General features: G+C 39.5%; 1 protein-coding gene across 1 annotated transcript in view; it reads left to right on the top strand.

Annotated features, from left to right (window-relative positions):
• suclg2 (succinate-CoA ligase GDP-forming subunit beta) overlaps positions 1 to 19073 on the top strand; it is a 154863-nt gene that overhangs the window by 49118 nt on the left and 86672 nt on the right. Inside the window, exons 3-5 of the mRNA XM_061833498.1 lie at positions 5056 to 5155; positions 11438 to 11528; positions 12747 to 12899. Coding sequence (XP_061689482.1) covers positions 5056 to 5155; positions 11438 to 11528; positions 12747 to 12899 — 344 coding nt within the window. The remainder of the gene's footprint in view (positions 1 to 5055; positions 5156 to 11437; positions 11529 to 12746; positions 12900 to 19073) is intronic.

Below are 19073 nucleotides of genomic sequence, written 5' to 3'. Positions count from 1 at the left end.
TTTCAAATGATAATTCAATTTATCAAGGCCCAAAAAATAATCCAAAACTCTCTGACCCTCTGTGAAAACCCAATTGCCCCCTTGTCAAATCACAAAGTCACTGTGACTAACCACAAATTTGGGAAAGGTGAGTTCAGTTTCCCACACCCAAACCTGATTACCATCACCATACTTGTTGAATTAATAAACACAATAATAATACACTTTAGAATCTCTTGGAAAAAATGAAGTTGATTCAAGTTCTCAAGAACTCAATGGATTTTACCACAATCCAAAAAAATTCAAGAAGAAATGAGGAAAAAAATCCATCTCTCTGGAGAAGGTTACAAAGCCATTTCCAAGGTTTTGGGGCTCCAGCAAACCACTGTCAGAACCACTTCCTACAGCACAGTGCACGGTTGATCAGCCGATTCTTTGCGTGTATAAGGATTCCAGCACACAAGGTGGTAGTCATGAGTTAAAAAGTTTTGGTTGGGTTAGAATATGCAGACAGGTTCTTGTCTTCATGCCAATGATACACAGAGAGTCCTCATTTGTTCTTAGGGAAAATGTTCTCAAGATCTATAATTTACATGCCTTAAGCGGTTTCTTTTGTTTTAAGGTTTAGATTTTATAATCAAGAAGTCCAGTTCATGTAGCTTTTGTAGGGCCAGTGAAGGCGCGGTGGCTGGAAGAAGAGGTGTGACTTTTCATTGAGTGTCTACACCAGATAAACTTCATTAGGTTATATGTGACAATGATAAAGTGAGTGTTGGGGTAGTTGGAGCGGTTGCAGTTTTAAATATTGGCGCAAAAGAAGGATCGTGGAGGTACTCATAGAATGAACCTTTTTCTTTCCCCCCAGCTCCTGTTATGGGCATCCTCTCTTATTCCTTTGGACTAATTACCTAGCAAGGAAAAACTGAGTCTCTCTCACACACACTGGAAATTATGTAAGACCTGAGGATGATGACAGGATTGCTGTGATTGCGTGTGATGTCATTGGAAATGTTGTGCATTGTTAATTCACTCGCTTGTCTGCCCTATATATAAAATATATTGAGACTTAAGTTTTTCTACTGCTTCTTGGCACTGAGCCATGCTTGAGAAAAAAATGGCCTGATCTGGAGTGAGCAGAAGATGCTGCCGCAGAGACCACCATGACCTGGGTAGGCCGGGATAGGTTCTCCACATTGTGCAAAGCCCCGCAGCACCCAGATTTGGGGAAACTGCAAGATAATATCCATCCGGGTAGACCGAACATACTTCCCAATGTGGAGTATCCCACACTGGACACTGGCGTTAAACTTCAAAAGTCAAAAAGACTAGAAGACAAGGGAACAGGACATAATAACTGAAGAACGGCAAGAAATGTAGTAAAATAGGATAAAACACTGAAATGAATGACAGTTTGAATAAATAAGAAATCAGCTGAAAGTTGAATCAAACATTCTTAAACCTCCTTTGGGGTGGGCCATGGTGGCTAAATGCAGCCTCTGATCCAAAACCACACTTATCAAACTAAATAAAAAAACTGGTAAAAATAATTTCAATTAATACAAGTTTGAAATAGTTGTCCTTCTCTCTACAATGAACACCATTATGCCATCTGTAAACATAGGTGATTAGTCTGTGACTAATATTTTTTCAAGCCTGCATAATAATATATAATTGTTAATGTACAGTGAAGAAAATAATTATTTGAACACCCTGCTATATTGCAAGTTCTCCCACTTCGAAATCATGGAGGGGTCTGAGATTTTCATCGTAGGTTCATGTCCACTGTGATTTTTTTTTTTTTTAATATTATTTATTTGTTTGATACAGCTGCAAATAAGTATTTGCACACCAGAGAAAACCAATCTTATTTGGTATAGTGCTTTGTTTGCAATTACAGAGGTCAAACGTTTCCTGTAGTTATTCACAAGGTTTGCACACACTGCAGGAGGGATTTTGTCCCACTCCTCCACACAGATCTTCCCTAGATTAGACGGGTTTCTGGGCTGTTTCTGACAAACATGGAGTTTCAGTTCCCTCCAAAGATTTTCTATTGGGTTTAGGTCTGGAGACTGGCTAGGCCACCCCAGAACCTTGATAGGCTTCTTACGGAGCCACTCCACGGTTGACTGAGGGAAAGAGGTTGTTCCCCAAAATCTCACAATGCATGGCCACGGTCATCCTCTCCTTAATACAGTGCAGTCGTCCGGTCCCATTTGTAGAAAACGACCCCCAAAGCATGATGCTACCATCCCCATGCTTCACAGTAGGGATGATGTTCTTGTGTTGGAACTCATCATTCGTCTTCCTCCAAACATGGTTAGTGGAATTATGACCAAAAACTTCATTTTTGGTCTCATCTGACCACAAAACCTTCTCCCATGACTCTTCTGTATCATCCAAATGATCATTGGCAAACTTTAGACTGGCCATGACATGTGCTGGTTTAAGCAGGGGAACTTTCCGTGCCTTCCATGATTTCAAACCATGACATCTTAGTGTATTACCAACAGACACCTTGGAAACAGGGGTCCCAGCTCTTTTCAGGCCATTGACCAAGTCCTGTCGTGTAGTCCTGGGCTGATTCCTCACCTCTGTAAGTATCATTGAGACCCCACGAGGTGATGTATTGCATGGGGCTCCACTCCGATTGAGATTGAGCGTCATGTTTAGTTTCTTCCATTTTCTAATGATTCCTCCAACAGTGGACTTTTTTTCACCAAGCTGCTTGGCAATTTCTCCGTAGCCCTTTCCAGCCATGTGGGGTTGTACAATTTCGTCTCTGGTGTCTTTGGACAGCTCTTTGGTCTTGGCCATGTTACAAGTTTGAGTCTTACTGATTTGTATGGGGTGGACAGGTGTCTTTATGCAGCGAACGACCTCACACAGATGCATCTGATTCAGGATAATACATGGAGTGGAAGTGGACTTTAAAAGGCGGACTAACAGGTCTTTGGGGGGGTCAGAATTTTAGGTGGCGACCCCTAACAGGACAAGCCGGAAGAAGAATCACACAAATAAATCGAAATAAAATCATACATTGTGATTTTTGGATTTTTCTTTTTATATTATCTCTCTCACAGTGGACATGGACCTACGATGAACATTTCAGACCCTTCCTTGATTTCTAAGTGGGAGAACTTGCAATATAGCAGGGTGTTCAAATACTTGTTTTGCTCACTGTATTGTTTTTACATAGGCCAACCATCCACAACATTATCATCAGGTCATCTTTAGTCTTTATTGAAATGGTCTGAGTGGTATTAATTTCAGTGTTTTTTATTATAGTTTCAAGTGGTGTAGGATGGTATGAGCGCTTGAAGTGCCATTCACAATTAATACTGTCATTTAAAATTGAGATAGCCAAATCATTACAGTAATTCTCGGCCTACAGAGCGCACCTGGTTACAAGCCTCACCGAGTACATTTGTAAAGGAAATACTATATCATTCGGTACATACATACACCACAGCTGTGTAAATGCTGCAAGTGGCCACATTAAAACCCATATTGAAACACAAGATATTTACAAAGAAAGATGGTACACAGAAAGAGTTTAACGCTATTGATTACCCTAGTCCTAACGCTAACAGGGCCAGTTAAAATAAAACTTACTGGTAAATATCACCAAGACAAGCCAGTAACACAGCAGCAACATGCTAGCACAGTGCTAACGCTAGCGCAGCGCTAACAGGGCTGGTAAAAGTCACTTCCTCGTCACAAATATTCCACCGGTCTCATTCTTACCTTTTCAGCTTGAGTGCCCCCTTGCAGCCCTGGGAAAAAAAAGCAGAAATTTGTCTTATCATCACCGCATAAACCGCAGGGCAGGCTTGAAAGCGTGTGGAAAAAAAATTGTGGCTTGTAGGCTGGAAATTACGGTAGATTCGTATCGATTATTATGAAACCGGAAAGTTCTATATCATTAAATCACAATAATTTTCTGACTACTTGCTTTATTTTTCATTTTCAATATCAGTATTAAAATTCAGTTTATAATTAAAATAATAATTGAATATCTCTTTCAAAGGTTAAACCGTCAATCTGGCCAATCTTTAAAAATTCTGCTATATCTTTCTACCACATTTCAAACAATGGGACACAATATTTAATTTGCACTCCTTTAAAGATTGCCAGGAAATTCTTTCTACTGCCATCCCTCTCTAACTGCTCATGCCAGCAAGACACTGTTTCATCTTACTTACAATTCTTTAATTTCGCAAACTGGCAATTTTTGTGAGTATATTCAATCATTTATGACTCTTCTCAAACCACTTTTGTGCATGAGTATGCCTTTTCCTCTTCTTTTTTTCTGAACTCCAGACTGAGAAATGGGTTTCACTACTGTATTGCAGTACTAGTTTTATCCCTGCCTACCTGTCAGAGACTTTTTTTTTTTTTTTAATCTTCTGGTAAGTGGTACTGGTCGCTAGCTGTTGCTGGTGGAAAGATGTTTTTTAGGCCTCCATGACTTCCAAGGTTGTCTTCATGTTCGCCTTCTTTTATTGACATACTGTAGGATGAGGTTCTTGCCTCCAGGGTTAGGGTATACGTCTTGACGTCCACTTTTTTTTTTCCCTAAACATTTCCCAGCCGAACGAGAGCCTCTTGTCAATGACCAAACTCGTCCACTTTGATAATAATAACCTTGCCTGGAACGGTCTTTCCTCAAGAGGACCAACTCCATTTAAATGAGGCTATTGTAAGATGAATGCTGAAGAGACAGCTCAGTGGCATAGTGAATTTTCAGCTGTTGTCCGGTAAAAGTGACAGCAAAGGAGAAGCTGTGATTTTATATGAGAAGAAGGTCAAATTATTTTTACATTGCATGTTCTACTTTTTATGGGAAGAGATTTGTTTTCAGAAAAAATCATCAATAGTCATTCCCTGGCCCTGATGTACCGGTAAATATTTTTCACCTTAGATTGAGCATATCACATTCAGTGGGACACCTGATATTTTTCCCATTTTTTTTCTTACCTCAGTCTGATGAAAAGGTCAAGGTTAAAGGGGATAACCCCCTTAATTTTACACATTGTCCTTGTGTATGTGTCCATATACACCTGCTTTGCTTTTCAGATGCCAAAGAGATCGTGCTAAAAGCTCAGATTCTGGCTGGTGGGAGAGGCAAGGGTGTGTTTGACAGTGGGCTCCAAGGTGGAGTGCATCTAACAAAGGAGTGAGTATGGCCTTTTGATTTAAAAAAAAAAAAAAAAAAAGGTATTATTTCTCAAGAGAGTTCTCCCAAGTCACAAATATACACAGTAGTCAGGATTACTATTGAAAATAATCCGATTCTTTTTGTTCTTGTTTTATTTAGTGGCCCCAAGTTATATGGTACTTATAAATTTAGATTTTGATGCTTGCCAGATTTTCTTACTAGTTATTTTTTTCTGTTAGGATTTGTGCATTTACAAAGATTAAATTTTGCATGCTAAATTTATTGAATAAAAATTAAGTTTCTTTCAGCTTGTTCCATTAGGGGTCGCCACAGCGTGACATCTCAGATGAACGCTCATATTTGTTTGGCACACTCTTTACGCCGGATGCCCTTCCTGATGCAACCCCTTTTGGGGAGTAGAGGCCCCAGTGAGATACAAACTCATGACCCCTGGTTTACCAAACCAATGCTCTAACCATTGAGCTATGAATGAAATATTAAATTAAGGGTTTACATTTTGTGGATTTTTCTCCTATTTAGATTTAAGTTTGTTTTCATCCCTTGTCAATGTTGTATTTTTAACTCAATAGATTTTTTAATACAAACGTGTTTATGTGACCATTGTTGTTGTGACAATTTCCTTGACAATATGAAATCTCTTGCTCTTGCTCTCTCTCACAAACAACCAAAAAGAAAAGATCACAGATTTATTTTTTCTTTTTTTACAATTTCTTTTTCCTTTTTTCTTTTTTGGTTTTGTCTTTTATTAAGGCAAAGGCCTTTAGGGGTTGTCATAGAATTACATGGTCAGTTCCTTTGTATTTGTTGTACAGTGTTCCCTCATGTAATGCGGGGGTTACGTTCCAAAACACCGGCGTTAAGTGAAATCCGTGTAGAAGTTATTTTTTCTTCGTTTTTAAATGTTTTTTCATTCATTACATATTATTTCGTTTACAAGATTTCTTTTTTATTTACAGTTTTTTTATTAACACATCATATTGGTTACTTTTCTTTCATTTACAGAATGTTATTTTCATTCAAAGTATGCTTTTCTTATATGTTTTAAGTGTGTAAAATCCCTAACCTCCCACTTTATAAATTTTTCTCAGGCATTTTATCACATTTCTCTCTTTTAAAAAAAAACACTCAAATTTCAAACCTTCATAGATTTAAAAAAAAAAAAAAGTACACTACTGTAGTCTAGAATTAACCAAAGCTCAAAACCTCTTTTAAGCCAAAACATTTATTTGAAAACTAAAAATCTAAATGTCCCTCCATCCACTATAACCAGGATGTGATGGTTTGAGCTCTTCCGGTGCTGAAAAGTCTTCTTGTGATGAATGCGCATGTGCGTATATTTTGTAAACTTCTGGGCAGTCTGAAACATCCGCATCCATGCTTCAACGTGTGCCATTCGACAACTTGTCACCGAGTGTTCATGTTCGCTATGGACGTCTCAGAAAGACAAACACAGCCAAGGTACAGATATATGTATACTTTTATTTTGACGTTAGGTTAGTGTTACGGTTAGGATATAACGTATGTTAGCTCGGTCTATGTAGAAGAAGGGGAACTATGAGAGCCGTTCCCAGTAACAGTCTACTACGTACCCAGAGTTCCCCTGTTAGTAACTTATGTGCATTAATCACAAGGGGACTTTTCAGCATGGGGGAGCGCTCAAACCGTCACACCGGGTACACATGTTTTGCTATAAAAAGAAAAATATGATGGCTTTTAGAAATAGCAAATTTAATTGTAATTATCTATCTTTGAGGTTAGACATATCAGAAATAATTATTAATATAATAGCGACTCACACATGTTCTATAGTTCCTCTGGCGGTGCCTCTTCGTCCTGGCTCTGCTCTAGCATCTTTTTCCTCTGAAGCCCTTAGTGAAGAACATAGTTATGGGTAGTTGTTGGTGCTGCTTTTTTTCTTCTGGGCAATAATATTCTTATAAACGGACATTTCAGCTTTGATTTTATTTGAGAACTGCAATGAACAAATGCAGTGATTAACATCTTCCTCTGCTTTTTGGGTCCAACTGCAGGTGTCTTTGTTGTTTGTTTCGGTGATATTTTGAGATTGCCAGGGAGTAAACTTGCAAACGTACAGCACTAAAGTGTCACGCTTTCCTCCTTCGCTGTCCGTGCACTCTGGGTGTGATGCAGGAGTGGGTGTCCTTTAGCTAATTGGGTTGCAGCACACAATGTGGGTTTTCCCATGAGATAAGCTAAGATGCAGAACACAATGCGCGTTCATACGCTTACAAAAAAAAAAAAAAAAATGATGCAAACAGTACACTGTAAAAAAAAAATTACAAACGATAAACGTAAAACCTATGGCCCAATTTTCAAGTTATTAGAAATAGCTGATAAACATTGACTATATACTATTATTGCATTCTATGGCACCTATAATTCCCACTATAAATCCCATTACTGTGTACTAAATACTGTAAACTTTTGTGTGCTAATCCTTGTCCGATAAAAACTGAATGAATCCAAGCATTGAGTGTGTTTGTTGTGTATTTGCACTCCTGAACCAGATATCAGTCCAAATCTATTCTTACAAACCCAATTCCAATGAAGTTGAGACATTGTGTTAACCATAGATTAGAAACAGACTACAATGCTTTGCAAATCATGTTCAACCTATGTTTTATTGAATACAACACAAAGACAAGTTATTTTAATGTTCGAACTGATAAACTTTGTTTTTAACTCCTGTAGCAATACAGGAGGGAAGGACAGGACAAGATAGGATGGAATAAGCGTGCAGGACAACAGTCATGGACCCAGCTGTACAACTATGTTGTGGGACCACCGATCAATTGCTATTTCTTACAGTTTCCAGATATCTGTTGTTGCTTATTTTAAATTGAATTTGTCATATGGATAAAAAAATTCTTACATTCCCTTTCAGATATATTGGACTTTGGATTCAAAATAATAAATTCAATTGCAAAAGAAAGAGGCTAAAGTAAAGGCTTGGAAAAAGATTTTTAATGAAGAATGCAAGAGTCTGGTGAAGTCTATGGGTCACAAGCTGGATCCAGTTATTATTGCAATAAGGGTTATGCCACCAAATATTATGTTATCTCTTTTAAGTTAATGTGTTTCATTACTATTGCTCACTTGAAAAGTCGGTGACATTTATCCAAAGGTGCTCTGTCTTGAGTAAGAACTGTTGTTTAACACGTTTGGATTTTATTGAACACAAAGCTGATATTTTTTCCAGGGAACCATGATTTATTCTGTTATATGAATGACAACAGGTGGTACTCATCTTAATTGTACCTTTTGTCATTCAATGGAAGTGCATTGAACTGTTCTGTCGCTGTATGTCTCTGTCATAGATAGATAAATGGAAAAAATAGGGTGCATTCAAACCAGGAAATGTATTTGTGGTCAATAACACAATAATTAAAATAAAAATAAAATAAAGTCATAATAATCCTGTTAATATACGTACTGGTCACTAAAGCTAAAATAAATACATTCACAAGAAAAGGGGCTGCACAACTGGTTTGCACTGCTGCTTCACAATTCTGGGGGCCTGGGTTCAAATCAAAATAATGTGGTTCTTCTTTAGACACTCTTTCATTTCCTTGCTTGTGTACTTTGGATTACCATCCTGCAAGACCCATTTTCTGGCTGGGAGTAGGAGTTAGTCATCCAGGAATTTACACTGCAAGGTTTTGTCCATATTTTCCCTTGATGCGGTGAAGCCCAGCCCCTTTGGAGAAGAATACCCTCAAATAAAAGAGGTTTTTCCACACTGTACTTGCTCAGTGTGAAAAGTCCCCATGTCAAAGTGTAGCAGCAAAAGCAATGGGGGTGTGACGCTACCATATTTGGCAGTGGTGACGCAACATCCTGGAAGGAGGTTGGGAGGGTTTGCCCGCTGATTGGACCACATATTGTTGGAAAAGATAGTCCTATTGTTGTTTATTTTAAGAAGAACTAAGTGATGCAGCAGCTAAAAAGAAAAACAAGGAAAATGGAATATCACATGCTAACTTCACGGCAGCCTCACAGATTAAGTTTGCTAGTGTACTTTCTAGTTCCAGGAGGAGCACTTCAATGATTGAAGTATCTTAGGCTGAGCAGGGAGCTTTGAAAGGGGGTGGAAAAGCTCTCGGTATATCATTATTCTATTGGTCAAAAGTTTTGGATATCAGCACAATGCAATTATTAGGCCTTCCTCCATTACCCTTTGCCATTTACAGTACATGTCTGCCAAAAGTAATCAGAAATCACTCTGCCAGCCATGCTCCCATTGGAGGACCTTTTTTGGCATTTTTCTATTCAATGATGCAATGCAACATCAGATGCCCTCTGCAGTAACGTGACACAGTGCGTCATGTCAAAACATGCTGACGTCGCCTCAGCGCACAACACAATGAATGAGAAAGTCGACGTCATCAGACACTTTGCCAAGTGCAGTATAAAAAGGCCTTAATGCTTCCACCTCCATTCATGAAGATGGAAATAGTGTTCTTGGATTCATAGTCTGAATTCCCCTTCCTCCAAACACGGCGAGTCAAATCGATTCCGAACAGCTCAATTTTTGTCTCATCTGACCACATCTCCTCTCAATTATTCTCAGATTCATTCAGGTGTTCATTGGCAAACTTTGGACAGCCCCGTTCATCCAATGAACAAGTTTAGATTAGGTGTACCTTCTTAATGTGAGAGGATGAGTCTGTAAGACACTAAATGAAGTGTAAAAACATTTTTTCCTTTCTAATGTGATGTTCTAAATTTTCTTTTTGATACTCTGCCTCCCACCTTTAACTTAAACCTACCATTAAAACTGTAGCCCACTTTTGTTTTTGTCAGCAGGTGGAGATACAAAAAAAATACAAAATCAAATATTTCCTCCACTCCACATATATATATATATATATATATTTTTTTTTTTCTTTTATATATATCCTTCTCACAGCTGCAGAGTCCAATGACAACTCATCCATGAGGTCATAAAAGAACCTCAGACATCAAAAGACCTGCAGGCCTCGCTGGCCTCAGTTCAGGTCAGTGTTCATGGCTCTACCATACAAAAGACACTGCTGAAAATTGGCATCCATGGGATAGTTCCCAGGCAAAATCCCCTCTGTCAGCAAAGAATACAAAAACTCATGTTACATTTGCCAAAAAAAAACTTGATGATACTCAAGACTTTTGGAGAAACATTCTGTGGACTGACGAGTCAAAAATGCAACATTTTGGAAGGTGTGCGGCACATTACATCTGGAATACAAATGACAGGATTTGATTACAAAGAAAAATATGCCAACAGTGTAGCATGGTGGTGGCACTGTGATGGTCTGGGGCTGCCTCAGGAACAGGGCAACTTGTTGTGACTGATGGAACAAAGAATTCTGCAGTGTACCAAAAAAATCCTAAAGGATAACATCCCGCCATCAGTTTGTGCCCTCAAACTCAAGCGGTCTTGGATCATGAAGCAGGACAACGATCTGGAACATACCAGCAAGTCCACCTCTGAATGCCTCAAAAAAATAAATAAATTCAGGTTTTGGAGTGGCCAAGTCAAACTCCGAATTTAAATCCAATTGAGATGCTGTGGTTTGACGTTAAACGGACAGTTCATGCTAGAAAACCCTCCACTGTGGCAGAGTTGAAACAATTCTGCAAAGAAGACTGGGATAAAATTCCTCCTGAGTGATGTGAAAGATCATCACCAATTATCGTAAACTCTTGATTTCAGGTATTTCTGCCAAGGCTGACACAACCCGTTATTAGGTTCAAGGGGCAATTACTTTTTCACAGAGCATCAGAAATGTTTGTATTTTTCTGTGCCTTAATACATTGAATTATTTGAAAACTGCATTTTGTATTTCCCTGGGTTGTCTGAGTGATGTCAAAATTGGTCTGATGATTTGAAACATTTGTGTGTGTGATGGATATGCACAAAAAATGTTTGTATGTTTGTATGTGTGTATGTGTATATATATGTGTGTATATATATATATATATATATATATATATATATATATATATATATATTTATTTGCAAGGGGTAAATTTATAGTGCATCTGCACTCAGAGAATTTGGTAGGCAGAGATTTTCTTGATGAGCGCAGCCCTATTGTTTCTTCATAATTCATTTATAAATCAGGCATGCTCTTTAAACGCAATCCTTGCATACTTATAAAAATGAGATTCAGTTACAGTCACGCGTAATACGCTGCATTGATGCTCATAATTTAAGTTTCACTGTTCTCTCGTCCTTTATGTTGTTAAAGTGGCAATGTGTTAATACCTCACCCATAGCCCTGCAGTTGTTGGTGAGCTGGCCAATAAGATGCTGGGTTTCAATCTGACGACAAAGCAGACACCTAAAGATGGAGTGAAAGTGAAAACAGTAAGTTGTTGTACAGAGATTTTTTTCCCCTCCTATTTTATTTGAATGTACAGTGATGCTTTGAGATACTAGTTCAATTAATTCTAAGACCACAGTCGTAACTAAAATTAAATACCCCCCCCATTGAAATTAACGTAAAGCCCCCCCCAAAAAACAAAAATCCTTTTCACATTTTGGCGTTGAACCCAATCACTAAACAGGATGTTCTTGGGATATACTGTAATTTCAATTAAGAATTTGGTTCAAGAAATTGTTTAATAGTCCTCTTTGAATGTGAAAATGAAAAAGTAGACTATAAGAGTAAATAGAGTACTTATTGTTTGATTACTGTACAATATAATTTTTATTCTTAATTCATTTGACAGTTAGTGGTAAAAATAAAAAAAAGGACTGCATTCGATACATTATGCTATGGACCTCATTTTGAGACTTTTCCAAAACTGGACCACTTTAAAGTTTAATTGAAAACTGTTTTTCGGAATCAAGCAAGTGTTAAAGGTTAGTAAATGTAGTCCTTTTAGTCTGGGCTTTGCCAATCATATGACAGCAATGGGGTTAAGTGTCAACCCTCCAATGAAGCTTGATTCCACTCTCAGGCTTTACTGCACCACAGAGCAGAGAAAGGCATACAATACATTGGGAAGCATTTGTCCCTCATCCAAATGGATCTCCTGTCAATGTTGCTTGAAGGATGAGCAGCAGTGATAAAAGAGATGTGTGAAATGAGACTATACTGTTTAAGGAAAAAAGCAGAATCAAGATTGCTTTGTCTCCACTAAACAAAATGGGCAGAGGTCTATAGCAAGGCAGTATACCAATCCCTTTTTTGGTTTTCCAAATTAGACTCATGTTTCTCTGTGATATCTTTCTTTCTTCAGACCACCAAGCATAAATGATTCTGCCAATGTTTCCATGTCTTTACTTTTCAAATGTCCTATTGCATATACTGTACATCAGGGGTGCCCAGACTTTTTTACCCCAAGATCAACTTTTCAAGCAGGGCAGTCCCTCGCGATCGACCCAAACTGTTGATCGTGATCGACCCATTGAGCACTCCTGCTGTACATCATCAAAATACTGTATTAACCATGGTCAAAGTGAGTTTAGCAAATGACGTATTATCTTTCATTTGGAACACATCTGATAATCAGTACAGTCATGAAATGTCATTGTAGCCAACCAAATTCATTAATCAGCCACCTCTACACTATTGTCCAGGTCATGGTTGCTGAAGCCTTGGACATAAACAGGGAGACCTACTTTGCCATTTTAATGGATCGCTCCTGTAATGGTCCCGTTATGGTTGGAAGTCCCCAAGGAGGTATGGACATAGAGGAAGTAGCAGCCAGTACACCAGAGCTCATCTTTAAGGTAAGTCATTCATGCTTCACACTCTGCATACGAGTAGAAAGATATTTTTTTCAAGCCTAAAATATTAAAATGATGACACAAGATGCAGAATTGTTAGAATTCTGCACATCCTTATTCTAGAGTTGTTTGTGATCGTGAACTTTATGTATCTAAAATTTAAATGTCATCTTAGAAATGTAGACTGCAAAACGACCCTCAGACCAACTGCCATCAACCTGTTTACACACATCATTACGTTAATTTCCTCTTAATACTGGTCACAATTGTTGGCACCCTTCTGTTAAAGAAGGAGCATTTCATAAAGGTCACTGAAATAACTCAAACTGTCAAAAGTAATAATACATCCATCCATTTTCTGAGCCGCTTTTCCTGCCGGGGGTCACAGGAGTGCTGGAGCCTATCCCATCTGTCATTGGGAAGGAGGCAGGGTACACCCTAAACTGGTTGCCAACACGTTGCAGGGCACATGGTCCAGATAACAGTCACACTCACAAACATACCTAGGGACAATTTAGAGTCTCCAATTAATGCAGGTTTTTGGCATTAGGGAGGAAACCAGAGTGCCCGGGAAAAACCCATGCAGGCACGAGGAAAACATGCAAACACTACACGGAAGTGGCCGGGACTTGAACCCCGGTCCTCATAACTGTGAGGCCAACGTCCAAATAGTTGTGCCACCTAAATATTGTTTATGTAATGTTATGATTAAACATTTGTTTATCATGATATGCTTGAATTCCTTTTGTGGCAGCCTTGGCCACCGGAGAACAATGTAATACAGTCATTCAGACAACCAAAAACGAACATGCTACAATTGCACCACCATGGTGCCAAAAGTAATAATTAGTAAACAAATAATTTACCTGCAAAAATCAAACAATGCTGTTCAGCTTTGGTTCAACACAAATAATAAACAATACATCAATGAAAGAAACGTTGCTGACATGGTAGAGCATCTGCCTCGTAGTTCTGAGGACCGGGGTTCAAATCCCGACTGTGTGGAGTTTGCGTATTTTCCTCGTGCCTCCGTGGTTTTTTTCCGAGCACTCGTTTCTTCCCACGTCCCGTTGTAGGTTAATTGAAAACTCTTAATTTCCTGTAGATTTGAATGTGAGTTGAAATGGTTATTTGTTTATGTTCCCTGCGATTAGGTGACAACCAGGCCAGGGTGTAGCCTCTGTCTTCTGCCCAAAGATAGTTAGGATAGGCAATCCCGCAACCCGAGTGAGGATAAACGGTTAAGGAGATGACTGGATGGATGGAACAAACGTTGACAAAAATGATGGTTCCTCCAGAAACAGTTGACCATAGGGACAGAGTAAACTAAGGTTTATTTTTTTAAAAACCGACACAGATGTCGTCAAACTCTTAATCATTCTGCAAGTTTTAAAGGGTACTAAGTAGTCACTGTGCATTTTAATGGCATGGTGTGTACCACACTGAACATGGACAACATAAAGCGGAGGAGAATGTTGTCTCAGGAGATTAAAAAATAAATTATTATAATATAATACATTATTGGCCCAAGTAAAGACAATACAGTGAAGAAAATAGGTATTTGAAGACCCTGCTCTATTGCAAGTTCTCCCACTTTAAAATCATGAAGGGGTCTGAAATTTTCATTGTAGGTGCATGTCCCCTGTGAGAGAGATAATTTAAAAAGAAAAAACCTATAAATCACAATTTATGATTATTTAATGATTTATTTGTGTGATACAGCTGCAAATAAGTATTTGAACACCTGAGAAAACTAATGTTAATATTTGGTACAGTAGCCTTTGTTTACAATTACAGACGTCACACTTTTCCTGTAGTTTTTCACCAGGTTTGTACACACTGCAGGAGGGATTTTGGCCCACTCCTCCATACAAATCTTCTCCGGATCAGACAGGTTTCTGGGCTGTTGCTGAGAAACACGGAGTTTCAGCTCCCTCCAAAGATTTTCTATTGGGTTTAGGTCTGGAGACTGGCTCGTTCACGCCAGAACCTTAATCTGCTTCTTACGGAGCCACTCCTTGGTTTTCCTGGCTGTGTGCTTCGGGTCATTGTCATGTTGAAAGACACAGCCATGACTCATCTTCAATGCTCTGACTGAGGGAAAGAGGTTGTTCCCCAAAATTTCACAATACATGGCTGTGGTCATCCTCTCTTTCATACAGTGCAGTCGTCCTGTCCCATGTGCAGAAAATCACCCCCAAACCATGATGCTACCACCCTCGTGTTTCACAGTCGGGATGGTGTTCTTGGATAAAACTCATCATTCGTCTTCCTCCAAACACGGTTCGTGGAATTATGACCAAAAAGCTCCATTTTGGTCTCATCTGACCACAAACCTTTCTCCCATGACTCCTGTGTATCATCCAAATGGTCATTGACAAACTTAAGATGGGCCTTGACTAGCTGGTTTAAGCAAGGGAACCTTCTGTACCATGCATGATTTCAAACCATGACGTCTTAGTGTATTACCAACAGTCACCTTGGAAATGGTGGTCGCGGCTCTTTTCAGGTCATTGACCAAGTCTTGTCGTGTAGTCCTGGGCTGATTCCTTACGTTTCTAAGGATCATTGAGACCTCACGATGTGATATCTTGCATGGGGCTCCACTCCGATTGAGATTGACCGTCATGTTGATTGCCCCAACAGTGGACTTTTTTTCCCCAAGGTGGTTCGCAATTTCTCCGTAGTCCTTTCCAGCTGTGTGGAGTTGTACAATTTTGTCTCTGGTGTCTTTGGACAGCTCTTTGGTCTTGGCCGTGTTACAAGTTTGAGTCTTACTGATTGTATGGGGTGGACAGGTGTCTTTATGCAGCTAACAACCTCACACAGGTGCATCTGATTGAGGATAATACATGGAGTGGAGGTGGACTTTTAAAGGCGGACTACCAGGTCTTTGAGGGCCAGAATCCTAGCTGATGGACAGGTGTTCAAATACATATTTGCAGCTCTATCACACCAATAAATCATTAAAAAAAATCACATTTTGTGATTTCTGGGTTTTTCTTTTTAGATTCTCTCTCTCACATCCACCAGCGATGAAAATTTCAGACCCCTCCATGATTTCTAATTGGGGGAACTTGTAATATAGCAAGGTGTCCAAATATTTATTTTCTGAATTCTAAGTGGGGGAACTTGTAATATAGCAAGGTGTTCAAATACTTATTTTCTGATTTATAAGTGGGGGAACTTGTAATATAGCAAGGTGTTCAAATACTTATTTTCGTCACTGTGGATAAGCATGTTATAGGTAAAAACCTTGATGTTCCTATAGCTACAGTTCACATATTATTCAGCACATGCTACTGTAATTTATCATGTATAGTTCCCGATTTTTCCCCCGAAAGTCTTGGAAAGACAATCCTGCTTATTATACATAAGAATAGTAAATCCATCCATCCATCCATCCATCCATTTTCTTAGCCACTTATCCTCACAAGGGTCGCGGGAGTGCTGGAGCCTATCCCAGCGACCAACGGCCTGGAGGCAATCGCAGGGCACATGGAGGCAGACAAGAGTTGCACTCACAGTTAATTCTTGGGACAATTCAGAGTGCCCAGTTAATGCATGTTTTTGGGATGTGAGAGGAAACTGGCGTGCCTGGAGAAAACCCAAACAGGCATGAGGAGAACTTACTGAACTTGACTCGGGACATTGTGAGTCGATGGGCAGATAACTTGGAAGACCTCCTCAATTCCACCGACATGCCTTCCCATGAGTTAGCGGAGTCGAGGTTCTCTGAAGTGGGCTCTCTAATCTCTGGGGTTGAGGTTACTGAGGTGGTTAAAAAGGTCCCTGGTGGCAAGGCCCAAGGGTGGATGAAATTCGCCTTGAGTTCCTAAAGTCTCCCAATGTTGTGGGACTTTCCTGGTTTTCTCGTCTCTGCGACATTGCATGGATATTTAGGACAGTGCCTCTGGATTGGGAAACTGGTGTGGTGGACCCCCTATTTAACAAAGGGGACCGTCGGGTGTGTTCAAACTACAGAGTTAATCACACTCCTCAACCTCAATGGTAAGGTCTATTCAGGGGTACTAGAGAGTGGGTCCATCAGGAAGTCGAATCTCAAATTCAGGAGGAACAGTGTGGTTTTCGTCCTGGCCATGGAACAGTGGATCAGCTCTCGACTCTTGGCACTATCCTTGTGGGTGCATAGGAATTTGCCCAACCAGTAGAGATGTTTTGTGGACTTATAGAACGGGTTCCAATTTGGTCATTTGCATCTCTGCTTTTTGCAGATGATTAGGGCCATCATCAGGCCATGATCTCCAACTCTCCCTGGAGCAGTTCGTTGGGATAAAAATAAGCACCTCTAAGGGTAGCGTGCCCTCTCCATGATGGGGGTAATATCCTGCTCTAGGTGGAGGAGTTCAAGTATCTTTTGTGTCATGTTCGCGAGTCAGGGAAGAATAGAAAAAGAGATCGACAGGCAGATTGGTGCAGGGTCCGCAGTGATGCAGACTTCATATCAGTCTGTTGTGGTGAACAAAGAGCTAAAAGGTGACGCTCTCAATTTACCCATCAATCTATTTTCCTACCCTCATCTATGGTGATGAGCTCGGGGTCAAGAACAAGATCCTGAATACAAGCAGCAGATATGAGTTTCCTCCACAGAGTCCCTTATAGTTAGTGTTATAAGCTTGGTCATGCAGGAGGAGCTCAGAGTAGAGCCGTTGCTCCTCTACATTGAGAGGAGCCGTATGAGGTGGCTGGAGCATTTGATTAGGATGCCTCCCGGACACTTCCCTAGTGAGGTTTTCCAGGCACGTTTCACTAGGGGGAGGCCCTGGGGACAACCCAGACATGCTGGAGAGACTATGTCTTTGAGCTGGCCTCGGAACGCCTCACGATTCCGCCGGAAGACCTGGATAAAGTGTCTGGCGAGTGGGGATTCTTGGCGTCCCTGCTAAAGCTACTATCACTGCAACCCGACCTTGGATAAGTGAAATAAAACTGATGGTTGGATAAAATGTCTGGGAAAACACCTGGAAAGGGCCATCTGAAGAAAGGTAATCTTCAAACCTGTGAAGACTGCAAAAATCTTCCCACGACGTGCATAAGTCTCATTGATGTTTTCAGTAATCAATTGATTGCAGTGATACCCTCAAAAGGTTGTGCCACAAAGTATTAAGTTTAAGGGTACCATTAATTTTTTTCCAAGCATTTTTCATTCTAGCTTCTTTTTTTTGGGGGCCATTATTTCAACAAATTTGTTTTTGGAAATGCGTATCTCAATCCATATAAATTTGTAAGAAAAAAATGTAAGTAGATTTGCAGATCTGTGAAATACATCTTCAAATGTAGAACCAGAGTCACAAATGTGTAGCCAGGTTTACAAATGTGTAATGTATAAACTAAATTTGCAAACGCAGTAATCGACTTGTAAAAGTATGATTTCTACATATCAGGCCTTTTAATTAGATCTAATCCTGCCGGCATAACCATCTACAGACTCTGCACCATTATGTCTAAGTCTCCACCATCTTGTGACAGTTATTATTTTTATGTCATCAAGACCCATTCAACATTGGCCAATATTGTTGGTGGTTGTACACCCAAGTATAATATGTATAGCTAAAGAGACACACATACAAGGCCGCTGAAACATTTCCAAATCACTGGATGGAATTGTGGTTCATCTGCGCCAAGAGTGTAGCAATAGTCACATGGAAGACCACATCCAATCTATAGGTCCGATAATTATAGCTCACATATTACCTATTGATTGTACATTTCTATACTTGTTTTTGTATACAGGCCAATGTGTGCATTTCTAGATTTAGCTTGCACATTTGTTACTCTGGTTACGCATTTGCAGATTTTCTTTCACACATTTGTAAACCTGGCTATGTATTTGTGATTCTAGTTGCACATTTTCACATTTATTTGCTACATTTGTGAATCCGGTGATTTGATTTTTGACTCCAGTTATATATTTGCAGATTTATTTCACACCTTTTTCTTTTTACATGTGGACTGAGATACACTCAATTTGGAAAACGTATAATGACAATTAGGTATGTTGTGTCTGTTAAAACACAATTAAAAAGGTCTGATTTTCATTTAGTTTTCGGTACATTTTTACTGATTACTTGTGAGCTCCAAGTGATTTCAGAGACAATTGTGGATTTTTCTTTCATTAACACAGGGTTTCCAGCTATTTTGTCCAGATGTGTAGTT

Source organism: Syngnathoides biaculeatus, chromosome 10 (assembly GCF_019802595.1).
Source record: "Syngnathoides biaculeatus isolate LvHL_M chromosome 10, ASM1980259v1, whole genome shotgun sequence".
Lineage (NCBI taxonomy): Eukaryota > Metazoa > Chordata > Actinopteri > Syngnathiformes > Syngnathidae > Syngnathoides > Syngnathoides biaculeatus.
The sequence above is the reverse complement of the archived record's forward strand: the minus strand, read 5'-3'. Positions and strand labels throughout refer to the sequence as shown.